Source organism: Sceloporus occidentalis, unplaced genomic scaffold, assembly GCF_023333645.1.
Source record: "Sceloporus occidentalis isolate IW3139 unplaced genomic scaffold, rSceOcc1.0.p SCAF_32, whole genome shotgun sequence".
NCBI lineage: Eukaryota > Metazoa > Chordata > Lepidosauria > Squamata > Phrynosomatidae > Sceloporus > Sceloporus occidentalis.
Window position 1 is genome coordinate 4,710,738 of NW_028317012.1, and position 27,535 is coordinate 4,738,272.

The following is a 27,535-nucleotide window of genomic DNA, read 5'->3' on the forward strand; positions in this document are numbered from 1 at the left end:
CAATTCCACCATATATGTACGTATGTGCCTTTATCTAAATCACACCTCCAGCAAATAGGAGTGGTGTTACAGTTAAATTTAGCTAATTTCACAGGTGTCATATACCATCTTAATGTTATCTTAAAATGTAATTCTATCATATTCAAGCAGTGAGAAAATCTATTAACTTCTACTAAGCTAGTAGTCCAGCTTTTTTGTTCAATTACAATTTTAAGGTCTTGTTGCCAAGCCTTTTTAATAGAATTTTCAAAAGGGGTATCTAGTGCTTCTATCAGAGAATACCACTTCCTCAACCCTTTAGCAATTACTTCTGAAGAAAACATATCGATGATATTCTGATTTTCCGTAGATTTCTCTACCACATATATATGGGTCTTTAAATAATGACGAATTCTATATATAGTAAAAATTTCAGAATCACCCAGCTTGAAATCTTCCTTAAGGCGGGAGACAGTGTTAAATTTATTTACGCTATATAAATCACTAATTTTCTTAGTGTTAAAATTCTCCCAATTTCTAAGGCTTAATGATGAGATGTTATTAAGAAGAGTTTCCAAAGGTGCAGACATAACAACCTTATTATGAAGTCCTACCCGATATTTAAAACGGATCCAGAACTCTATAGTACTTTTTAAAGATATAGGTAGTATGTTTAAGATTGATTTTACTTTATCCTGGTGTTTCCAAAGTAAGCATTCTAGATTTGTCATTCCTATCATTTCTTGTTCAATCAGAAACCATTCCTCTTCTAGACTATTTTTATATTGCAGCTTCATTATATGGGTAAGTATACTGGCCTGAACATATCTATCTAAGCATGGAACATTTAAACCTCCATTATTTCTACCAGCATATAAGATTTTCTTTGAAATTCTAGGCTTTTTATCCGCCCATATAAATTTTTCAATACTTTTTTGGAAATCTTTAATCCAAAAAACAGGAAGTTTAATGGGAATCATACGCAATAAATAGAACCATTTTGGGATTACATATGCTCGTATAACGTTCATTCTTCCCATCCAGGAAATGAATAATCCTTTCCATACTGCTAATTGCTGTATTAATTGGTCACGGAGTTTCCCATAGTTAATTTCAATTATTTGTGTTATATTCAACGGGATAGTAATTCCTAAATAGTCAAATTTTGTAGATTCCCAAGTAAACTCATATTCTTCCATTAATCTCATTTTTATATGTTCTGGTAGATTCATGATAGCTGCCTGGGTCTTTCTTGTATTTAATTTATAATTAGAAAATTCACCAAATAGTGTGATTTCTTCTATCACACCATTTAAAGAATTAATAGGGTCGTACAATGATATCAAGATATCGTCCGCATACAGGCTAATCTTATTTTCTATATTTCCTATCGTTAACCCTCTAATATCTTTATTATGTCTAATCCTTACCGCTAGAGGCTCAATAGTTAAAATATATAAAAGAGGACATTATTTTTTTTAACTCTTTCAATGCTGATGCTCCATTGAAGCACAGCATTGATTGATATTTAGTCCCCACAAGCTTGTGGGGACTAATATTAACCCCTGCAATGCTGCGATGGGGGTCATACACAATCGCAGCATTGAAGAGGTTAATTGAGGAAGAGGGGGGTAGGGGTTAACTGAGGAAGGGTGGGGGTGGGGGGGTCTGGTCTCCACACTCATGTGGAGACCAAAGAACCCTGTGTCCCTGTCCCTGAAGCTGCCTCTGGCAGCTGGGACACAATCTCCAATAGACTGGAGATTGTAGGGGAGGAGTCTTTCTGATCAGTCCTACAGGACTGATCAGAGGACTTCTGGGGGCTCGTTTTTGCTGTTGCTGGTCTGCCTGGGCTTCCAGGCAGACCACCAGCAGCAGAACCCCCTAAAAAACGGGAATTAACCCCTTCAATGCAGCGATCGCGGCATTGAAGGGGTTAACGCTGCACTGACGCTCTCATGGAGCGATCAGGCAGCAGGGGGGTGTTGGATCAGGTCCCCACACTTGTGTGGGGACCCATTCAATACCCCCCCCCTTCCCTGAAGCTGCCTGTGGGAGTGATCGTGGGCTTGGGGGCGGGCTTAGACAGGCTGTGCTGTCTGCCCAGGAGTCCTGGGCAGACAGCAGCAGCAGCGCCCCCACGATCACCGCGATTGTGGTGATGTGGGGGCGTTTTTTGGAGGAGACGTACCTGGTACGTCCCGGTCTACCGGTGACTGTTAACCAGGAAGTACCAGGTACGTCCCGGTACTGAAGGGGTTAAACTAGGAATTAGGGGAGATGGAATAAATATCAGGCTAGACAGTATGGAAAGTGAAGGTGCTTTTGTTAGTTACCAGGTGGGTGGATCTGGGGGCTTGGTTTGTACAGATAATAGGGAAAAGCATATATTTTGCGGCTCCAAAACAAGGACAGAAAGCGCTTGCAGTATGTCTGTTAAACGATAAACTAAAGGTCATGTCTAGAAATGTTCGCAGTTTAGGGAATAAGATCAATGAACTTGTAACAGTAGTGGCAACTGTTGATTTAGTGGCTGCTACTGAGACATGGTATAACGAGAAAAATGACTGGGACATATCAATACCGGGATACTCTTTATATAGAAAAGACAGAAAGGTCAAGAAAGGGGGAAGGGTGGCCCTATATGTGAAAAATAACATAAAATATAGCCTAGCACAAGTTGGTGAGGAGAAAATAGAGTCAGTTTGGGTTACACTATAATTTGGTAAAAGTACAGTAACTCGTGTAGATGTGATTTACAGCCCCCTGGACATGTACTGTGGTTCTCTGCAGAAGTGGCCAAAATAGTAAAAAACAAGGTTAGCCTTTAGTAAATACAAAAAAAATCCCAAAGTGAGGAACACTATAGACAGATCTATAAGATTAAGCAGAAAGAAGCAAAGCAAATTATAAGGGCTGCTAAATCACACGCAGTAAAGAGAATTGTCCTGTCAGTAAACAAGGGAGATGAAACATTTTTAGATATATAAATGAGAAAAGGAAAGTAAAACAAGGAGTGGTAAGATTAAAAACTAAAGACCGTTAACTAATTTATTTAACAAATCATTGTTAACGGGAGTCGTCCCAGATGATTGGAAATTAGCAAATGCTTATTCACACTAAATGTAGTAGGGAGGAGTCGGGCAACTACAGGCCAGTAAGTCTTACATCTGTAGTGGGGAAATTAATGGAAACTGTTAAAGGACAAGATTGCTGAACATCTGAAGTCACAGAGGGAAGTCAAGGGTTTCAAGATCATAAACAACATGGGTTTATCTCAGGAAGATCATACCAAACTAATCTTATTGATTTTTTTGATTGGGTGACTAAAGTAATTGATCAAGGTGGTAATGTAGATATTACGTATCTGGATTTCAGTAAGGCTTTTGACACTGTGCCACATAGAAGATTTATCAATAAACTGTTAAGATCCCAATATTGTTGAATGGATTAGGAATGAGTGACGGAAAACAGTGGGTTGTAGTCAATGGAGTATATTCGGAAGCAAGTCTTGTTACCAGTGGGGTACCTCAGGGGACTTGGACCCATTCTCTTTAATATTTTTATTAGTGATATTGCAGAAGGTCTTGATGGTAAGGTATGTCTTTTTGCTGACGACACAAAAATTTGCAACAGGGTTGATGTTCCTGGAGGGATAAACCAATTGGCAAATGATTTAGGTAAACTGGAAAAATGGTCAGGGCTGTGTAAACTGGCATTTAATGTGGATAAATGCAAAATAATGCATCTAGGGCATAAAAGCCCAAGGGCGGGGTATAGAATATTTGATACTGTCCTAACCTCAACATGTGAAGAAAGGAATTTAGGGGTGATTATTTCAAAGGACAGATACCACAACAAGAGAACATATTACTTTACTGAAAGGGTAGTGGATGCGTGGAATAGCCTTCCAGCAGAAGTGGTAGATGTTAATACAGTGAATTAGTTTAAGCAACCATTGTTTAGGCATAAGGCTAAGCTAAATATAAGATAAGGTCTGGGACTAAGGCAAGTACCGTATTTGCTCAATCAAATAGAGGTCTGACTACAAGACTAAGGCTAGGTTTCCACTTGGGTTTTTTTTGCTAAAAACGCCCATAATAACGCCAATTCTGCCACACGGCGTTTTATTAGTGAAAAAACGCTGCAGCCAGATGTTAGCTGTTCTTCAATAGGAAATCGCAGAATGCCATATCCACTTGGCGTTTTTCTGTTTGGCGTTTTTTCAGTCCTCTTTGGCGTTTTACTGCTTTTTTGGGCTCTGTGGCAGTTTTTCAAAATCGCAGCATGTTGACACTCTGGCGTTTTTTGCAAGGAAATCTTGGCGTTTTTCTCCAATAGAAGTCTATGGGAGAGAAAAAAAGCCATGAAAAAGCCATGTGGGTTTTGCCTTGGCGTTTTTATGGCATTTTTTTCCACAGTTACAATGCAGAGGATGGACCCTGTATCTGTGTGTCCTACGAGAAATAGGCTGGAAACAAACAGTTTCACACAAAACAAAGTTCATATTGAAGTTTACATCATTTGTAACAAACATGCCATTACAAACAAACATACTCAACTGGATCCTGCGTGCCAAAAGCAACAGCAAACAATTTGCACCATCATTTGGGGCCAATCTTCCTAGAGGAGCAGACATTCGGAATAAAGCATGCCTTACAAACCACAGAAAAGAGACAAAAGGGTCCGCTGGGGCGTGTTTAAGTAGAACTCTACCAAGGAAATGACATCAGGAGGGGGCAGATACTTGCCATTTATCCTAATCCCTTTTAGCTGGGTGACAATTCTAACGTGTAAAGGCTGGAAAAACTGCCTAAGGTCAAAAAAGCAATTTCCACAGAAAGGCTAAAACGCCAGAAAAAACACCAAAACGCAGGTAAATGCAGTGGCAGTTTTCTTGGCGTTTTTCATCAAGAAAATAAAGCAGGACAAAAACCCAAGTGGAAACCTAGCCTAAGACTGCAGGGGACCTGGATCCTCCTCTATGGCAGCTTTTGCTGCTGCCGGCACTTCCTCTGGGGGCTTCTTTGATGGAGCACCGGAAGGTCATGTGATGCCGGCATTCCGTCAAAGAAGCCCCGGCGGAAGCACTGGCCACCAGCAGTAGAGGTCTACATCGCACAGACCTCCACCGGCTGCCCCACTAGACACCAGGGAGTCTGAAGCAAGGGTCATGTAATGTTTCTGTTGGTAAATGCAGGTAAGGAATCCAGTATGCAGGAAAGGTAGCAACAGGAACACTTCGGACAGAGTCCAAAGAATAGTTGAGCAAGCCGGGTCAGGAATGGAGACGGTAACGTAGTCAGGAGTAAGGCAATGGATCAGCAACAGGAGGCTCCTCAGACAAGCCGGGTCAGGAGTGGAGAAATCAGAGTAAACAGGAACAAGCCGAGTCAGCAACGAGAGGGTAATCAGACAAGCCGGGTCAGGAGTGGAGATATCAGAGTAGCCAGGAACAAACCAAATCAGGAGTAAACGCAACATGCAGCAGGGAACAGCTCAGCTGGGAACAACAACCGAGCACTGAATGAGTGTCAGTGCTCAGGTTTTAAACTTGCCGCCTCTCCAAGCCCCGCCCCCAGCTGATGACGTGGAGCTGTGCGTGCAGCATGATCTCTACTGAGGCATAGAGAGAGGGAGGGGGCGTGGCATGTGTGCGTGCTCCTCCTCCCTATTCTGGAGGGGCGGCATGGGGAGTAGCAGACCCCGAGTGCCCGCCGGACGCGGGCACCGAAGATTGGGCACCGGGGAAGGTAAGTGGCGAGTACCCGCTATCCGCGGGTACTCGGGAGAATGGCTCCGCTGCGGTTCGGGACGAGAACGTCCCGGATCGTGACAGTCTCCCCCCCTAAAGAGAGACCTCCGGGCTCTCAAAGGACCTGGTTTGTGAGGATGAAGGGAATGAAAGTCCTGTACCAATTCATCGGCATGTACTTCCCTGGCATCCTCCCAAGAATTTTCATTCACTTCGTATCCATTCCATTTTATGAGGTACTGGAGACGACCCCTGTATCTTCTGGAGTCCATAATCTGCTCAACCTCATATTCATCAGATTCGTCGACGACGATGGGAGCAGGAGGATCTGGGTGTCTACCTGGAAAAGGATTCTCAATCCATGGTTTCACAAGGGATACGTGGAATACTGGGTGAATCCGCATAGAAGGAGGGAGCGTTAGTTCAACTGCCACGGGAGAGATGATTCGTAGGATTGTGTAGGGACCCACGAACCTGGGTCCTAGTTTTCTGGAGGGACAACTTAATTTGAGGTGATTAGTGGATAACCATACCTTGTCCCCAGGTTTGTATGCAGGTGTGACACTACGGTGTCTATCCGACTGGAATTTGTAACGTTGTTGAGATTTGATAAGGGTGGTACGTAAGTCCCGATAAATATTAGTCATCCTCGAGATCTGATTGGTTACAGCAGGAACTGCACTGGAGATGGGGGAGCCAGGAAGCATGGAAGGGTGGAAGCCATAGTTAGAAAAGAAGGGGGACATCTGTATCGAGGAATGAATATGGTTATTGTAGGCAAATTCTGCCAGTGGTAAGAGTTGATACCAGTCGTCTTGTAGGTGAGACGTGAAGCAACGGAGATATTGTTCTAAAGTTTGGTTCGTTCGTTCTGTCTGTCCGTTGCTCTGAGGGTGAAATGAAGTAGATAAAGAACGCTGTATGTGTAATTCCTCGCAAAAAGCTTTCCAGACTCGTGACGTGAACTGTGTTCCTCGATCAGAAACAATATTTTCAGGTAGACCATGAAGACGAAAAATTTCTTTCACAAAAAAGGTAGCTGTTTCTTCAGATGTGGGTAATTGTCTTGCAGGAATAAAATGAGCCATCTTCGAAAATCTGTCGACGACCACCATAAGAGTGGTGTGTTGGTTAGATTCAGGTAAATCCGTGATAAAATCCATGGAAATGTCGGACCATGGCCGCACCGGTACTGGCAGAGGACACAAAAAACCTGCAGGCTTATGGTGAGAACCCTTGGAACGAGCACATATATTGCAGGATCGTATAAACTTAAAAACGTCTTCCTTGAGATCAGGCCACCAGAAGGTTCTTTGAATTAGGTCAATAGTCTGTGTGATGCCCCCGTGTCCAGCTGCAGGGGTATCATGAAAATGTTGCAATATCATAAGACGTATTTCAGGAGGAGTGTAAATTGCATCTTTGTGATAGTACAACCCTCCTCGGCACTGTAGTTGAGGGAAATCAGATGGATTTAGGTGGGAGGAGAGAGAACGAAGTTCATCCCATAGAGAATGTGTTAGCGTTAGAAAATGTCCTGATTGTAATACGGTGTTCTCGTCATGGGAGGGTAACGTGGGTCTCTCGAACATACGGGATAACGAATCAGCCTTCGTATTACGGGAACCTGGTCTATATGTAATGTGTAACTGGAAGCGGGAGAAGAACAAAGACCATCTGGCAAGTCTGGGTTGCAGGCGTCTGGCAGTCTTAAAAAACTCCATGTTCTTATGATCCGTGTAAACAGTGATGGGATGAAGAGTACCCTCCAATAAATGTCGCCACTCCTCCAGTGCCAGTTTCAAAGCCAGCATCTCTCTCTCCCCTACCCCGTAGTTTCTTTCCGCAGGGTTAAGTGTACGAGAGAAGAATCCGACTGGGTGAAGTTGGTTGTCTGACTCATCTCTTTGGGAGAGGATTGCTCCTATCGCAGAATCAGACGCATCTACCTCGAGTACATATGGTCGTTGTGGTACCGGAAGAATCAATATGGGTGCCGAAGTGAATCTCTCCTTTAGAAACTCAAATGCTCTTTGTGCAGATTCAGTCCAGACAAACCTCCTTTTGATGGACGTGAGTGATGTGATTGGTTGAATGACTTTAGAGAAGTTTCTGATGAACTTTCTGTAGAAATTAGCGAAACCCACAAATCTTTGAACTCCTCTCCTGTCTGTAGGAGGGGGCCATTGAAGGAGCGTGGTTATCTTTTTTGGATCCATCTCGACCCTTGTAGGAGACAAAATAAAACCTAAAAATTCCACTGATTGAGTCTCGAAAACGCATTTCTCAAGTTTGGCATATAATCGGTTCTCTCTGAGACGCATCAATACCTTGGATACATGTTCTCGATGGGCCGGTAAAGATTCTGAGTAAATTAAAATATCATCCAGGTAAATAACGACAAATTGATCCAACATGTCTCTGAATACATCGTTCATAAAATGTTGGAAGGTAGCAGGAGCATTACATAATCCAAAAGGCATCACCAAATACTCAAAGTGACCATATCGTGATCTAAACGCAGTCTTCCACTCGTGTCCCTCTTTAATCCTGACCAGGTTGTAAGCTCCTCGTAAATCGATTTTGGTAAACACAGAGGCAGAGCGAACGCGTTCCATAAGTTCCGATATTAGAGGTAAAGGGTAACGGTTCTTGATGGTTATATTGTTGATCTCGCGATAGTCCACGCAGGGGCGAAGGCCACCATCTTTTTTAGCAACAAAGAAAATACCTGCTCCGGCAGGTGATGTAGAGGGTCTTATAAATCCCTTGGCCAGATTCTCGTCGATATAGTTCTTGAGCGTAACTAGTTCCGGTTCAGACATTGGATAGATGCGACCAAAAGGAATAGGAGCACCGGAGAACAATTCTATCGGACAATCATACTCCCTATGGGGAGGTAGTTCATTAGCTCCTTTTTTCTCAAACACATCAGAAAATCTTGAGTATTGAGGTGGTATCTTAGGTATAGGCAGTGAACTAAAGTCATGAGCCACATTAAGAGACAAAGAGGGTTGATTGTGTTGTGAGCATTTATTAGAGGTGAACCGTACAGCACCGGTCTCCCAGTTGATAACAGGATTATGAGTCTTTAACCAGGGTAGACCCAATATGACTGGAAAAACAGGAGAAGGCACCACATCAAATATAATCTCCTCCATATGATTAGGACTAATACGCATACATAAAGGTACAGTCTCTTTAGTAATAGGACCAGTCTTTAAAGGGCTTCCGTCTACCAATTGAAGAAAAATAGGTGATGTCTTCTCCCTGGTGGTCATTCCCAGGCGTTGTATGAGGTCAGCATCCAAAACATTACTGCTGGCACCAGAATCAATCATGGCCAAAAGGTTGATGGGGTCGTCTTTCCACCTTAGGGGAACGTGTCTTGGTTCCGCATTCATTGGCGTAGTGACCTTTACCTCCGCAGTACAGGCATAAGTCCAGGCTTCGGCGACGCTCCTTCTCAGCCATTGATAGAGGTCCCCTGATGAGGCCCAATTGCATTGGTTCCTCCCCATTGTCCTTAGGGGTTACCTTGACTGTCTGCCGTATGGACGACCAATTTGAGAAGGAGGTGGTTTGTCTTTCGGCCTTTCTTTCCCGTAGCCTACGGTCAATTTGAATGGCTAGGTTAGCAAACTCATCCAGAGAATTGGGTATATTGGTGCGGGCCAGTTCATCCCTAATATTCTCTGCCAATCCTAACCGAAATTGATCATGCAGTGCAGGTTCGTTCCAGGATGTCTCCATAGAGATCCGACGAAATTCAGCAATATACTCCTCCACAGGTCTTTTACCTTGTTTAAGTGCCCGTAGGGTGCTGGTAGCGGAAGTGGATCGGAAGGGATCCTCGTAGAGAGCGTCCATAGCTTGGCGGAAGGAGCCCCATGACTCTAAAATAGAGCTATTACTACGAAGTAGGTGGTGAGCCCAAAGTTGAGGTTCATCTGACAATAGTGCAATAACCGTATGGATCTTTATATAGTCCGATGAGTAAGTACGTGGTCTTAGGTTAAACATAATTTGGCAAGACATCATAAAAGTAGTGTATTTCTTACGGTCACCGGAGAAACGTTCAGGCATAGGAATTTGAGGTTCAGGTGCAAATGCTCCTTGCAGAGTCATGGATTCAGGTGCCATAGAAGGAGCCGAGAAAGGATCGCCTTGAGCGGTAGAGCTGCCTTGCCTCTGGTGCATCTCCTGGCGTATCTGAAGCTGTCCTGCTTGAACATCTTGCAGTGACTGATTAAACACGGCCATTTGCTGGGTAAGTGCGGCCACAGCCTCAGCCAAACCTGCGGATTCCATAATGGCTCGGTTGTTATGTAATGTTTCTGTTGGTAAATGCAGGTAAGGAATCCAGTATGCAGGAAAGGTAGCAACAGGAACACTTCGGACAGAGTCCAAAGAATAGTTGAGCAAGCCGGGTCAGGAATGGAGAAGGTAACGTAGTCAGGAGTAAGGCAATGGATCAGCAACAGGAGGCTCCTCAGACAAGCCGGGTCAGGAGTGGAGAAATCAGAGTAAACAGGAACAAGCCGAGTCAGCAACGAGAGGGTAATCAGACAAGCCGGGTCAGGAGTGGAGATATCAGAGTAGCCAGGAACAAACCAAATCAGGAGTAAACGCAACATGCAGCAGGGAACAGCTCAGCTGGGAACAACAACCGAGCACTGAATGAGTGTCAGTGCTCAGGTTTTAAACTTGCCGCCTCTCCAAGCCCCGCCCCCAGCTGATGACGTGGAGCTGTGCGTGCAGCATGATCTCTACTGAGGCATAGAGAGAGGGAGGGGGCGTGGCATGTGTGCGTGCTCCTCCTCCCTATTCTGGAGGGGCGGCATGGGGAGTAGCAGACCCCGAGTGCCCGCCAGACGCGGGCACCGAAGATTGGGCACCGGGGAAGGTAAGTGGCGAGTACCCGCTATCCGCGGGTACTCGGGAGAATGGCTCCGCTGCGGTTCGGGACGAGAACGTCCCGGATCGTGACAGGTCACAAGTAAAGGGATGCACTGATAAGTCGGGGGAGGGGTTAAGAGTGGCATGGGGGGTTAAGAGTGGCATGGTTTTCTGGAGGCAGAGTGGCATAAAAGGGGTTACAAGGCATATCAGGGAGGCAGGGTGGAATATAGGGGGTTAAAGGCATATCTAAGGGGGAGAGTGGCAAATAGGGCATTAAAATGCATGTCAGGGAGGCAGAGTGGCATATATGGGTGTATAAGGCATATGTGGGAGGCAGAGTGGCATATAAGGGGCATATCTGGGTGGCAGATGTGCATAACTGGGGCAGAGTGGCAAATAAAAAGAAAAAAATCATAGTAGTATTAAAATAGTTTACATGTGAATTAATATTTACATGTGAATTAATATTTGCTAGTAAAACTTTTTTTCCTATAGGGTAGTCTTAGATTCAGGCTTTTTCTTTATTTTCCTAAATTAATATTCAAATGTTGGGGGTCGTCTTATAATCAGGGTCGTCTTATAATTGAGCAGATACGTTATTCAGGGGTTGGGCAGACTGGATGGGCCGAATGGTTGTCATCTGCCATCACTTTCTATGTTTCTGTAACCACACAATGTTGCTGCTTATGCTAATTAGCGTCTGGAGATGTGCTTAATGGGTGTAGCTCTAAAAATATGCTGGGTCCTAAATTTCTTCTTTCTGGCACTCTGCCTCATCTCTTTCTTGGTGTTTTCTGGGTCCTAAACCCTCAGTTTATGGCCTTTGCCTTCATTACATTATTATTATTAGTTGATTTATATAGCACTATCATATTCAACAGTGTATTCATTTCACTGTTTCCTCTGCCTAAATTCCTAAATTTACCTGAAACCCCTCCCAGTTTTCCACCCCTTTAACTTTCTCTGTAAATACCTTGCAACTTATTCAAATGTATTATTCTCTCATCCACATATGTTTTCCTCTTTTTATCTTTTCTACAAGAAACGCACAAATAAACGGAAAAAAAAATGCACAAGAGTATAATAGGTTCAGTCAATTCCTTGCGGCTTTTAAATGTACCAAACCTGCATATTAAATGGGTGGCCACAGGCAGCAGTTGGTGACTTATAACAATAACTAAGCTTATTAAATTAGCAAAAGTTTGCAGCATCGTTGCATTTTATAATAGATAAAGATAGTTACAAGGTGCAATCACAATCATCCATCTTGTAGGGATAAGAGTAACATCACATTCCATTTTTTCATATACTTATATTATTCTAGTAGATTTAGCAATAGTAGTAGTATGGATAGGAAAATTCAACTTAGAAAGATATCCTTGACAAAAATTATTGGTATTTAAAGCTGTGTGTGACAGTTCTTAGTTCTACATGTCATTAAAACGTTTTTGTAATTGTCTGCCACAGGGGTAGTTTGTGAAGTGCTGATTCAAGATTCAAAGATCTGTGATGATCCTACAGATCTAGGATTTCTTTGCTAACTGGTCTGACAGCATTTAAAAAAAAGTGCAAGGGAATAAATAGGTCCATGTTCCTGTTTATATTTTTTTTATTTAATTTTCTTTAATTGAAGTATTATTTAAAAGAGAAAATACAAATTATACATTTTTATTATATATATATATTTTTTTTTGTTGTTGTTGCTATCTTTTCAATATCATAAATTAAATCTATGGATATTTAAGTAAATTATATTTAATTAAATTATATATTTATATATATATATATATATTGCAATTTATGTAATAATAGGAAGATATCATGCCCGGTCGAAGCTCTGAACGGGTGAAATGCATTGCATATTGGACCGCAGCACATTTTATTTGTTCTTTATTTGAATGTTAATTTTATGTATGGTTCGCAAACTTTATTTTAATTCGAGTGTATGATCCTGAAGAGGGCAAACTGAAGATTCCTAATGGATATGTAAGATACTACTTTATTTTTGAAAAGTTTTAGGATTAATTAATTAATGCATCTATTAATTAAAACAAGTTTTGGGTTGTGGAATCTACACTGTGACTTCTAAAAAGGCTACTTAGAAACCAATAGAAAATAACTTCACTTGAGTGATATAATTGGGACCACGTGGTATCAACAAACTTTTACATTCATTTGTCTTTAAATATGTTGCTCAAATGTATGTCTGTGGAAGCTTCAACAGCAGTGCACTATTTGCTAATATTTAACTGCTTAATATGTTTTCCCTTACATTAATAGGGGGTCGATATTTGCTATACGTAGGTAAAAACATATACTGCACCTTTTGGATGCTGTTGAAACCTCACAGCAAATATTGTTACTTGTCACTAGCAAATTGAAATTGCGTGTTTACATTGACAGGTTTAACATTCTACCAGTCTATAGAGAATATAGAAAATATATTTTTCTATAATATTTAATGTATTGTTTGTACAATGCTCTATACCACTTTTGTTCTCTGTGTGAGGTAGCCTTGTTTTTTTTCTAATTGTAATGCAAAGATCCTATAGATTGCCAGCTTTTGGGCAGGCGTCTCACACCACACTGTATTGGTTTGTCTGCATCACTTTATTAAGTAACGAGACTTAATTGAATATATATCGTATTTAGTGCTACAATGTTAATGTTTAAATTATACATACTGATTCCAAACTTGTTCTTGGAAGAGTTCTTGAAATGTTAATGTTACAAAGGAAAGAAAATATATAGTTCTATTTTAAAAGCATGGTTTGATACCTGGTTACACGTGAGAGACAAATCTAAAATGCAAGAGAAGAGAAAGAGAATACAAAATGGACATTGTCACCCTTTAACATATTATGTTTCTAAACAGCCATGATGAATGAACAAACCTCAATTTTGAGCACAATATATCTCTTCCATAGCCACTTTCACTTGCCCTGCATAAGAATTGCAAAGTTATTTAGCTGAAAAGTCATGCAAGGCTAATTAAATAAATACATTTTCATTTATCATGGCTGATAGATTCATGCCCTGCATTCTCATGGTTGTTAGGTCTGATAATTTGAATTCCTTTTTAAGAAGGAAAATGTACAGATTTCTGCCCTTGCATGAATCTCTCAGGCTGTCATAGACGCCACTTTGTGATTATCTTTATGTAGGGAATAATTACTTTTTATTATTGTGTTTATTTCGGATTCCTACTGAAGCTGTTGATAATTAATTTAAAGGGGTTTAATTGTCAAAGCCAAGAAAAATGTTCCCGGAAGTAATCACACATTTCTACAAAGAGATTTGTACGTGTTTTAAAGGGCCATTCATTTTAAATTAATTTTATTCAGGGACCCGAAAAGCATAATAAAGGGGACCTGAACAATGCTCAAGAAGAGTAGAAGAATGGAAGACCATAATTACAGCAATGTCCTTTGGCAGTTAGTTACACAGTCCATTACACAACTGCCACTGTTTTGGACAAAAATGCTTTATTTTTTCCTTTTTTCCAAAGGAGTTCACTAAACCTATTTAGTGGTCATAAGTGTATGAATGCATTCTACAATTATATAGTGCTAATAAGACCAAACGCTTCTAAGCAAGCTAATAGGCCATCAAGTCAATGTCCAGAGTAAGTGGCTGTGCAGAGGGTTTCATACAAAGGGCACTGATGAACATGGCTCTGCCTTTAACGCTGGTGAAATGAAGGCAATTTTTCAGTAGTCCAAGATTCCAAGTGTGCAAATTTTTAAACTAGTAGGCTTGAAGGTAGCATACGAAAACATATTATAGAGGGAAGTGACATCACAATATATGTTAACACTTACTTAAAGTGTACTCACTTTTGTTGCCAAGGTTTAGACATGAATGGCTGTGTTGAGTAATTTTTAAGGGAACAGCAAATGTACACTGTTATATAGGCTGTACACTCACTACTTTACATTGTAGCAGAGTGTCATTTCTTCAGTGTTGTCACATATGACAAAATATTTACAAAAATGCCAGGGGTGTACTCACTTTTTTCTTCCTTGTCTGTTCAATAAGCCAGTTCTCAGATCTTTGCAGTGAAAAGCCAATGATCCCTTTAGCTTTAGAGGCACAGTGGCTCTTGGGGCAAAGGGATCATTGCAGGTGAAGAATTTGTAGTGTAGAGTGTATATTTTTCTTGTAAAATGGTCCACCAGTTTATAGCAATGACAAGACAATGCATATGGTAGCTAGTCTTTAAAGGAAGAGTAAGACTAAGATTGGGTGATTGTACTATGGATTGCATGAAAGAAATCTCAATATATTTGGGCCTTAATGTATCCTAGAAATCATCAGTTTAGCTGAGGACATCCCCAGTAAGACTTGGAGATTAGACAGGCTATTACATCTAGTCTTCCCATTTTGTCCTACTGTGAAAATTTAGACACAAATAGACAATACTATTTACATAATAATAATAATAGTGAAATTAACCCTTTCACGACCAACCACGTTTGTGATACATGGTTGGCAAAGTGGATCCTATACAGGGTGGCACTCCAGGGTTCTACAAATCTTACCTACTTACGGGGATGTCCCTGTTGAATGTGTAAAACGTTAACAGTTTACACTTTCCACTAAATAAATAAATAAAATGAATATCCTATTAATGCATACATTATGGCTGCCTGCTACCATGGTAACAGCGGGGAGGGGAATTAAAGTAGCGGCATGCTGCCATCTGATCTATTGTGAGATTAGCTGGCTGGTATGCTGGTAAAAATCGTTATCCCTGTGACCATGCAGAGATTGTGTATCGTCATAGGTTTCCCTACTCGAAAACTTTATGCTCTTAATACAAATATTTTCTAAAAAAAATATTAATTCAATAAAAACAGACAGTGACTTGGACTATAAATCCCATCACCCTAATCCAGCATGATTATTATGTGAGTTATATCCTTGAAAAGCAGAGGTGCAAAAAAGATTGGCATACTTGCTGGGATATGTTGGTGTATTTTAGCTTGATTACAAAATGAATCCCTTGTAATTAATTTTTGTCTATATATAACATGCCAATTGGGTACATTTATTAAGGGGGGTGGGTACTTTTAAGAAAATGTATGGCGAAATAACAGGGAAAATAACTTTTTTTAAAAAGTTTTTTTGTGTTTTTAACACTCTATCATGTGATCATATGTATGGGTTGCCTTAAACTAGGTATCCATGAATAACTACATTTGTAATAAATAAAATAATATACAGGTTTCCCTCTATAACGTTTGTATGGTTGTCACTAAACCTAAGTATAAACTACCAAGAGGAAAAATGCGCTCTGATCCCCATTACTGTACACATAATTGTACACCTCTCTCTTTGCAGATCATTGCTTTTGATGAACTTCGGACAGACTTTAAAAATCCCATTGAACAGGGAAATCCCTCTAGAGCGGTGAGTGTTTGTATCTCCTCTGGGATGGAGTAGGACAGAGAACTTGGTCGCCTTTCTTTTTCTCATTCTTTATTTAACTTTTACTGTTCCCTTTCCGCCCCTCTTCATTCAATATGATTTATTGTGTTGTGCCACCTGATTTTAACCCCTACTCTATGAGTCTTCCAACCCTTTTTTCACTATGCCTCACTTTGTCTTCTAGAGATTATTCTCCATATCACTTTACTTAGATATCTAACTCTTTATATGATACTTTGTTTTAAGTTGTTATTCTTCTCTTCTGGAAATGTGTTTATATTATATTATATTATATTATATGAATCTTCCTCTGTTCTCTGCTTTTTCCATCTTCCTTCATGGTATGCTATTTGTGTCATTCTTTCCTCCTTTTATCTGGTTATCTATCCTCCCCTCTAACTATTCCACTCTTCCATTTTCTATATTGTCTCCTCCCTCTCTCAACTATTCTCCAGAGAGAGAGGGTTAAGAACGTGGAGCGGATTTGCTGCTTGCTCAGAAAGGTCAGCAACACAACATTTACGTAACTGTATGTGCTACCTTGTACAGTTGTTTTCTTGTGTGTGCAGAATGCATAATGTTATGTTGTTTCCGTCATTGTTTATTATCTTATGTCATTGTTGTCTAACTTGTTTATGGAGGGACTCATAAATTATTTTGAATGTCAGAATAAAAGGCTAAAGAGTTTTATATTTATTTTGCAATGCTCATGTAGGCCCTGTTGTGTTTTAATACAGTGATGCGTTATATAGCCATGGCATCACCAGGTATCATATTTAGGGTGGGGGCACTTGGGGCTATATACAAAAATGGTGGAGGGGGGAGTTTCACTTTTTTCTCTTTTCCTTTTTTTTTTTTTTAATCCAATCACCCTCTTTTAACTACTTAATGTGACTCACCATCATAGCTTTTAGCATTCTAATAAAAACATCTCTAGCTTGTGCTTTGTTCTGTGATGGTATAATTGCTTTCATTTCTCATCACCTACCTTTTTATCAATCAACAACAATCAGTCGCTTAACATTAGGACACAGCTTAGAATTAGAAGTTACAATTGGAAAGAATAAGAATTTATAGCCAGAGAACAACATAAACCAATTAATTACAGCCAGTAAGAACATGGAAGGTAAATAAATGGAAAAGAATAATCATGCAGATCATGAAGAAAAGGAAAAGAAAACTGTTTCTCCCATGATTTATAAATAATGTAGGATTGTGTGTGTGTGTGTGTGTGTATGTATGTATATACAGTATGTATGACTATAGCCATTTATGTCTTGGTCATGGGGGCAAGAAGAATGTCATCTGTCTTGTGATCACCAAAGCTTCTTCTTTCCAGCCCTTTCGGCCTTGTATGCTCCTGGTGAATAAGCCTGTAAGTACTGCTCTGATTGGCTCACAGTGAACTTATTCTGCCTATCACACCAGCCTCCCCTAAGGTACACAAAGGTAGAGAGTGATGTTGTATATGCACTGCTTTGTATGACTGCAAGCTCCATCACAGCAGGTTTGATGCAGCCTCACAAAGCAGGGTACTTAAGGTACTGAATGGTATCATATAGTTGGGGGCACATATGTGGGGGGAGCTTGGCCCCTTCTAGAGATTCCTCTGCAGTTAAATCAGATTTACACACTTACCAGGCTGGACAATTGCTGTCATGGAGGCTTGTGGGGATAGTGAAAATATGTTCCTATAGAGCACCAACATTGATAAAGTTAAAATAAACAAAACAGAAATACCGTATTTGCTCGATTATAAGACGACCCCCCAAAATCTGAATATTAATTTATAAAAAAAAAAAGAAAAAGCCTGAATATAAGACGACCTTATAGGAAAAAAGTTTTACCAGTAAATGTTAATTCATGAAAACTATGTGAACAATTTTTTTTTTTAATAAAAGCTATGATTGAGAAAAATATTTTGTTTTTATTTCCTTTTTTTTTCAACCTGCCCCCCCAGTTATGCACATCTGCCCCCAGGCTTGCCAGTCTGCCCCAGAAATGCCTTATACCCTCTAAATGCCACTGTGCCCCATGCTATGCCTTTTAACCCTCTATATGCCACTGTGCCCCATGATATGCCTTTTGACCCCCTATGTGCCACTCTGCCTCCAGAATTGCCTTATACCCCTATATGCCACTCTGGCATTTAGGGGGTTAAAAGGCATATTATGGGGCAGAGTGGCATATAGGGAGGTATAAGGCATTTCAAGAGGCAGAGTGGCGTATAGAGGGTTAAAAGGCATTTCTGAGGCAGAGTGGCATTAAGGGGGTTAAAAGGCATTTCATAGAGCACTCTGCCTACAGAGATGCCTTATGCCCCCTATTTAACACTCCCTCCCCCAAACTTACTGGTGCTTCTGAGTCCCCGGTGCTTAGTCCGGGCAGTGTGTAGAGCTCTACGCGATTTGCGTAGACAACTTCCGCTGCAGCCGGGAGGAGGTGAGGTTAGCAGCGGGGGTTGTCTGCGCAAATCGCGTACAGCTCTACACGCTGCCCGGACTTAGCACCAGGGACTCAGAAGCACCAGTAAGTTGGGGGGGCATAACACAAGAGGATCCAGGTCCCCTGCATCGCTGCGGGGGATCTGGATCTTAGTCTCATAGTCAGACCTATTTGAGGTCTGATTATAAGACGACCCCGATTATAAGACAAGGGGTATTTTCCAGAGCATTTGCTCTGGAAAAAACCTTGTCTTATAATCGAGCAAATACGGTAGGTCTTTAACAGCAATGACCTGGAAGTCAAAGGTATTTTCAGGTCAATTGCTGTCAATTAGGCCTGCAGTAAGGAGTGTGGTCATTATGATCAAATCACTCCTGATCAACAGGACTGAAATGATCATTATGACAGCCACTTCTCCCATCGTTGACAGGTGAGAGGGGTCCAAAAAAACCACATTATAAATAAAAATAGGTTAGACATTAGTTTTTTTTTATTTTTATTATCTGATCACTAATTAATGAACTTTAGGTTACAGATTATTGATTAGTCTGCAAGGTAAAAAAATTCATGTCATTTTTTTAAGCTAACAAATTGCTGTTTGATCACTGATTAGTGTCCCTTTAGGTCACATCTAACCATACTTAATACTTTTGCTATCCACTAACAGTATGCCAGTGCTTCCCCTTGCTAGATATTATGAAATACTGTCTGTTGACTGATTAGAGACACTTTAGGACACTGATGATTGATCGATCTCACTTCGTTGGGTGTGGAGGCAATTTTTTTTTTCTTAAATAAATAATAAAAGAGTTTAGTGATTATATCGAGCAACTAGGTTAGGGGTTAGGAGCTAGTGTAAGGATACTGTCGGTATGCTGTTAGTGGAAAGTGATAGTGTTAGATGTAAGGTTTTAAGATGATCAGATTGGCTATTGCTAAATTAGAGCAAGACCTAAAGGGTCACTAATTGGTTATTAAATATAAGTTTATTAGGTTAAAACATGTTAAAAATAAAATGAATATTGTAAAAAAAATATTAAAAATCTATAATTGCTATCAATAAACTGATGATCATGAATTTAATTCTGCACAATTGCTCTCAAGGAGTTTGCAGCTTCTCTAAGTTCCCAAATCCTATCAACCTCTACTGCACACAGAAGAATACCAAGCAATTAGACAATAACAGAGTGAGAGGCCAGGAGGAGATAAAGTAGCATGAACAAAAAAGGAGTTAACTTTTTAAAAAAATCACAGTGACCCAAACACAAATAAATAAATTATATTGTAAGGCTGCATTAAAACATGACACAATACATGACATATAATTACTTTGTGTCCCTGATTAGGGGACATTATGTTGTCCCTGGATGTAGAACAATCCACAGAGATTTCCCAGTAGCCTTAGGATGTATATTTAGCTGATATAAATCATTTTAAAGGACTGCTCGTATTTATATTAAACAAGAACTAGATATTATGTTGTTTGCTTTCTGGCAAGGTCCTGCATAGTAACAGCTAAGGACATAAAAACAATAGTTATGCTGCCTAAATATTACATGTATATTTTTATGGGAATTGTTTGCTATTCGTCAACTTGATCTGTAAACAATCATCAGAAACAACAAGCAGGCTTCAGAACTGAACCGGATCCTTCTCTGGGTTTACCTGTCTGAGCAATGATTCCATTTGTCAGTAGGCCACAGTAGATGAAGGCTGAAAGCTACTTCAGGTCCATAATTTGGTTAAATATCAAACCTTTTTTTCCACGCTGTAAAACATAACACTGGAAACGCTATGGTATTGCAGTGTAAAAAGCCTTCTACTTTATTGGGGGGTCTTATGTTTAGCTGCTTTTATACAAAACCCCTGATATTTCCTAATGAATACTACCTCATTTCTTTTTCAGACAACAAATTTCAAAGGGTTTTTAGTTGGAACATGAAATTTGGTGCAATATAGAGTCTCTCATGCACTCATTCCACCCTACACACATACAAACCACACTACCACAGACACAAGCATACTATACACATTGACACTACACATGCATCTCAATTCACACTTTACAGTAAAACAATTTATGCTACGCAATCAAAGTCACACAATTACAGAATGATATAAACATGCATACTCTACAATACATTTGCATACTATACCCTATACACAGCATACTAAACAATACACAGTGGCACTTCCCTATGTACATGCATATAACTCGCTGTACACATTCGCACTACTCCATACACATAGATACTACACTACTGTAGACTGATGCATACTAAGCAATACACATTGGCTCTACCTTATACACAATCCCCTTACCCTATACATGCTACACAAAACACAATCACACAATGCAATGCTGTCATACTACCCTAAACACATGCAAGCTACACAATGCACAGTGACCCTACCTTAGACCAGTAGCACTACTCTAGACACAGAATCTACACAAGGCAGTCACACTATCCTAGATAAAAGCATGCTTCATAATGCACATTGTTCCTACACTATACAGACACATCGCAAACAATTCACACTTACACTATGCATGCAACACAATACAAATCAATTACACTACTCTATACACATAGGTACTACGCAATGCAGTCACACTACCATGGAAACAATCATACCAAACAATACAAAGTGAGCCTGTCATATATCTGCTTACTACACAATGCATGCAACACAATACAACACAATTGCACTACTCTATACACATAGGTACTACAAAATGCAGTCACACTACCATAGAAACAATCATACTAAGCAATACAAATGAAACATACCCTTTACACAGTCACCTGCATCCCAAACAATTTACAGTGACACTATGCATGTTAACACAGTACACAGTCACACTACCCTATACACATGCATACTTTACCATACAAAGGCTGACTCTGCTAAACGCATATTTATTTACCTTGTATACAGTTGCAGTACTCTTTAGGCATAAAAACTACACAACGTACTTTACCTACATTATTATTATTTGGTTTCTCATTGCTCTTCTTATGCTAAGCATTTGGAACCTCACCTAGATTATTTTCTTGGAACTCATCCAACAGTTAATTGCAACCTGTTACATTTTATTAGAGCTGTAACCACTTGGAACTTCACTCATATATTCTCGGAACAGTCAATTAGCATAGCAGTTAGCTTTCATTATTCCAATTAATGCACTTATTAGGCCAAATTTTTTAAAATTCATATTAATCACAATGCACAAGTCTAATGAGTACTGGTTATGAAACATATATCTCCTGCAAAACTGACCAACTCTACTCATTGACAGTCACAACCTTCTTGAACACTGTCTCTTAAATAGTCAACCAACCAATGGAACCACCTGAGGATAAACCTACATACTAAAGATTTTACTTTTTTGTAAATATTTCTGGTAAAACATCCGCGGTATATACTAAACACTATTTTGTGAGGTACATATACAAGCGTGTCTTAAAAGCAAAATTAACTTTTCATTAAGGAAAAAACCTCAGAGGCAAATTGCTGGAGGAACAAACACTTCTTAAATCAGACCCATCATCACTGTTACATTGGGCAGTCTACAATGACTCATGATGTCTTTGTGTTATTAGATCTGTGACTTGACCTGTTCTGTATGTATTGTTTTACAAATTATATGGTGTGCGTGCTATATTGTATACTGCACAGCTGTGTTAATTTGTACCTTATTCTTTTAAGAAAACCATGGGAGCTAAGTTTATAGATGAACGTTAAATTTAGTAGATGACATTTTTTTCCAGATTTTAATACAAAGATTATTTTTTTCCGTCTCACTTTTAAAAAGCTCTGCCTCCCTCGGCTTATTTCTGCCACTCAGCATCTCTTTCTTGTTTCTCTCCCACATACTTTATTCCTCAGCTTGTAGTGCCTGAGTACTGCATCCATGGTCTTTTCTGCTTGATGTTTATGTGTGCTGCTGAATGGGTTACCCTTGGTCTGAACATACCTCTCTTATTCTACCATCTCTGGAGGTAAGTTCATCTTCTGACTTAAGCTTTCTATCTTTATAATGCTTTACTTAGGTGGGTACTTATTGTAAGGGTTTCTCTACTTGATTACCTGACACTTCCAGAAATAAATCTCACCTGTCATCTTTATATACAGTGCTATGTAAAAAGTAATTGCCCCTTTCCGATTTCTTCTATTTTTGCTTATTTTTCACTGGATGGACTAATCAAATTTCATGAAAATGATTGGAACTGCAATTTTACATTGACTTACAGGGGTTGAATTGTAAATTGTAATATTTTGTATTGTGTTACTTCCCTTTGTATAGCATTACTTCCCTAAACATTTCATACTCGCCATTGTTGAATTTACGAGGAGATTAGTCTGGTGTTGATGTTGTCTACATAATTTCAAACTATTGTGTTAAGTGTTAATTATGTTAATCCTTTTCTGTTTGTTGTATATGTCAATTTTCCCTCCTCTTGTAAAGTGGCTAAATAAACTATGCCCAGTTACAATTGTGTTCTTTTGCATCCTGACTGGTGTGTCGTGTTGTGACTGGTGGTACGGTTCCTTTGGAGACCCTTTTTTCCCCAAAGGAGCATCTTTACTTTGAGAATCGGGGCGGCTGCCCATTTCGCTACAAGGAAGATAGCAACGACGGCTAGGGATGTCCTTCTATACATGAAATCATTTAAAAACTGCATTTGTGTTTACTCAAGTTATATTTGTCTAATATTAAAATTAGTTTGATAATCTGAAACATTTAAGTAAGACAAATATGCAAAAAAAATGGAAAGGGGCAAAAATTTTCACAGCGCTGTATGTTGTTTTTAAAGTTAGTTTGCACTCGGGGGGTATATTATACAGAAAAAAGCCCTCCCTTTTATAGCCTCCCATGATCAGGTGTGACCCTAGGGTTACTGAGACATATGTGTAGGATTTCTTTGACACCTCTCCCTTAGGTGGGCCAGGCTACTTCATACCATTACGCTACCCCTTCTTGCACATCTTTGTAAATAAAATAGGTTCTGGCACCTTCTGGCCCGGCGGGAGTAGTAAAGTCAATGGCCCCTCACTGGGACCACTCCCATAAGTAATTTACACACTTACACAAAGACTAGCACACAAACTTATACTAACACTGTATACTGACACACATGGTATAACACCATATGGTTACACACACTCCCTCTAGCACCTTACACTAATACACACTCCCAATAAAACAGAAACTGACTTGTGTGTAGCCTATCTTATGCGACCCCTCTCAGCACCTTGGTTACGGGGAGCCTGGTTGTGATGCACCTTCCTCAGTGCTTCCTTGCCCATGATCTCTGTTTACAAGCCCTTCCCCTTCCTAAATAAGTAAAGCCCCAGGCCCCACACTAACTTGAATTATGTGCAGTCTATATCAATGCCCACTGCTAGTCAAACAGCCCTTTCATCAGTGCTAAATTCTGGGTTACTGATCTATCTAAGATATTATCTACGGACTTATCTAAGATCTTCAAAGGAAAATGGTGCAAGCAGTGGCTATACTATAAAATGTTTATATATATTTTTGAGAACTAGTTAATGTTGCCTCTTGGAAAAGGCAGTCTGGATGCCATTATGAACGTAACATTTTTGACCTAAATTTTTGGTCTAAATAGACCAGTTGTGATGATTAAATGAAAATATATTTTAAGGAATATGGAAGTAAAACAATTAAAAAATCATCATAATGATCTCTTGGTTTTGGTAATTAAAAATTATATGGTCTCCACTATGAGCCACCTCATATCTTTATCATATTAGAAATAATGAAGGGGAGCACACCAAGTGCTACATTATTAGGTAAAACCCCAGCGCTGAGTGGTCACTGCTGCACCCTTTCCGTGATGGAAATATTGTAATGAACAAAAAAGATGAACCAAGCACACATGGGTAAATAGCAAGCATACAATGGCACTACATTGGATTAAATTATGAGCAGAAGTGACAAGACCACAAACATTTTGGGCAGTGTAGTTTTTCTGAAGTATCCATCTCATATGGATGTGTACCTCCCCTCACACAATAGCTACTTACAGTGCAGGAGATCTCTGTATACGTGACATACTCACCTCCAGTCAGATCCAGTGTTGGCTCAGCGAATGCTACGTATGGGGGTCTGTCCAGTTCACATTTATTTAAATGGGAGCAACTTCCTGTCACTGATTGGCTCCTTCAAGAAGCCTATAAGTGGCAACAAATGTAAGACCATGGAAGAAGAGGGCGGCAACTTTTAAATAAGGCAAGTGCAAATAGTGCTATTAAAGTTATAATGACTTCACAAGCCAGCCACAAGTTAGCTTAATATGTAATTGCCATACCTGTGGTACATGTTCTATTTTAGAGTTTATTCAAATTATGCATTAGGCAGCACTTAAAGGTATGATTGCATATCATTAACACAAACCACTGGGAAATATCTCACAGGTACTTCCACCGGCCTGCAGACGGCTCAGAAGCAATGTTTGATCCAGTATCCATAATGAATGTGGATATCTTAAATTACTGTCAAAAGGAGGCCTGGTGTAAACTGGCATTCTACCTGCTATCTTTCTTCTACTACTTGTACAGGTGGGTATTGAGAAAAGAAATAGAAAATGGTAGTGGTGGGTTTAAATGTAGTGTTCATTAGTGACTTGGATGAAACATAGGCAGAAGAGACACTCCAGTAATTGAATGAGCTGCCTAATAAGTGGCAGTAGCATGACTGGCATGTGCAGTAGAATAAGTAGGAGGTAGACCGAGAAATGGAGAAGATACTGTAGCTAAGGAGATGTGAGGGATCTCAAAGGATAAAGAGTAAGCATGAGATGGTCAATGATCAGTTACATCTTGCACTAACACTTTTATTAACTGTGTTAAAAAATAGACTATATATTTTATTATTTATTGACAAATAAACCATACAACACATTCCACTATTAGCACTTCAAGAAATGAATCCTGTATTGTGTACTAAGCAGTTTTAGAATAAACCAGTTTCTACCTATTAAACATGCAGTATCCATCCCAGTTCTAAATATGCAGCATCCTGTGCTAATAACACTTCTTCCTCGCACTCAGGGTGGGGGCCACTGTACGTTATGTCAGCGCGTAGGATGCTGTGCCTCTGATGGTGAGTGAATTGTACTTGGCCCTTTCGTAAATGCCCCCACCCAGTCTGCCTTGTCTATAGTCAGTCTCTGTATACTGGCAAATTAATCACACACACACACTCACCACCTTCTTCTAATGTGAATTATTACTCCTTTATAACAAAAAAAAAACCACACTGTCCTGTTTCTACACACCATGCACTCCCACTAAAATCACTATTTCACTTCCGGTTACATAACATCCTTTACTGTCCACCAACACCTCCTAAATGGCTTACTTATAACGCCCTCTGTCTCTCTCCTACCCTATCCCATTGTCTTCCCCAATCTCTCTCATAATTTATGTGTGTGTGTGATGTCTCATTTTTTTCCCTTTATCTCATTCATTGTCCTGATATCTACTCATTTCTCAGTTTGATTTATACGCTCGTCACTTTTTGAATCAAGCCTCTCCAAACCTTTGAATCCAGGCGACAGAAGAAAGAAATGTAAGAGAAAATGGAGACACTTGCTGATACAAGGAATACACTGCAGGGCATCAATTCCACCACCCTGCTTACTAGTAGATTATCTTGTTTGTATCTTTCACTCTCCATCGCTCTCCCTATTCTGTCCTCCCTTTATCCTGTCCTCCCTTTATCCTTTACTTTATAACCCCTTCTCCACTCTCTTCTTCCCCTCTTCTTATTGCCTCTCTCTCTTTTTAGACTGCTGCTGGCTTACAGCTTTTATTCGTCTGTTTGAAGTCTGTGACTTTATTTCTTCAGAGATGTGTGAGGTTTGCTGTCAATAAAAATATATATATATCTACATATCTATTGGGTGTTTTATTATTATTATTATTTTTTTTATTTACTTTTATTTATATAGCACCAACAATTTATGCTGCACTTCTTACAATACATATATTCAAGGGGAATGACAAAACTAGAACTGACAGACTAAGATAAATCAATACATCAGGTAAAGAGGGCCCTGTCTACAAGCTTGCAATCTAGTTTTAGTGTATTAGTCACTGTAAAACTTATAAGTTATATATACTGTACAACTTATATCACTCTGTAATACACATTTGCTTATATAGATCTATAGGTTTAATTAATCTAAATAACTACTGAACTGTCTTATAAGGGGCTTATATGTAAGCTAATTATACAATCTAAAATGATAATTCCTATAGTATTTACATATAAAAATTATCTATTATCATCTCTTGGAAGATACTAGTAAATTATATATTCCAAAGAAACAGAGCACTGAAAAAGAAGGTCTTTAGGCACGCTGGAGCTATAGCTGGTAAAGGAACAGAGAGACCCTCCCTATCTCATTCTTGTTCGCTCTCACACCCTCTAAATGTTTCTCTGGTCATCAGGGAAGGTAGTTGAAACGTTTTGAGAAAAAGTGATCAAGAATGAGAGAGTGAGAGCGTGAGAGCGTGAAAGGGCCTGTGAATGTCGTCCAAAAATGTGGAGCTTTATGCTTTGTTTTCGTCCGCTTCGTGGGGAGTCTGGCCTCATTTTTGTTGCTTCATGCGAATCATTGAATTTGCAATAATTCTGTAAATTTGCTACTCGTATTAAATCCAAATGTACAAATATAGTCTTGCTATATGGCAGGATATCAGAGAGCAAATATAAAATTGGGATGAGCACTAAAAAGTCCTAAAGGTAAGAAAGACTTGGAAGGTGATGCATTGTTTTTTAGGAAGTCAGGCCATCATTTTCAGCAATGGTGTAAAATAGTATTTACATATTGTTTGTGTATTTTTTTAAGTAAAATGCCTACCATCTAGAGCTAGCTCTTAAAAGCAGGAGAGAAAAACCTGGTATATTCTCTATAAGGTCAGTCTTAGTACCAGGCAACAAACGCAGCCACCTGGAGTACTTTAATCAGGGGGCTGCCTGCCACTAGA

The 27,535-nt window shown here is 39.7% G+C and overlaps 1 protein-coding gene across 1 annotated transcript in view; it reads left to right on the forward strand.

The window, feature by feature from the left end:
- LOC149298573 (protein cornichon homolog 2-like) overlaps positions 1–26,064 on the forward strand; it is a 50,088-nt gene extending 24,024 nt beyond the window's left edge. Inside the window, exons 2-6 of the mRNA XM_089487361.1 lie at positions 15,980–16,048; positions 16,522–16,569; positions 22,403–22,515; positions 24,956–25,099; positions 26,037–26,064. Of these exons, the coding sequence (XP_089343487.1) occupies positions 15,980–16,048; positions 16,522–16,569; positions 22,403–22,515; positions 24,956–25,099; positions 26,037–26,064 (402 nt within the window). The remainder of the gene's footprint in view (positions 1–15,979; positions 16,049–16,521; positions 16,570–22,402; positions 22,516–24,955; positions 25,100–26,036) is intronic.
- Positions 26,065–27,535: the final 1,471 nt, after the last annotated feature.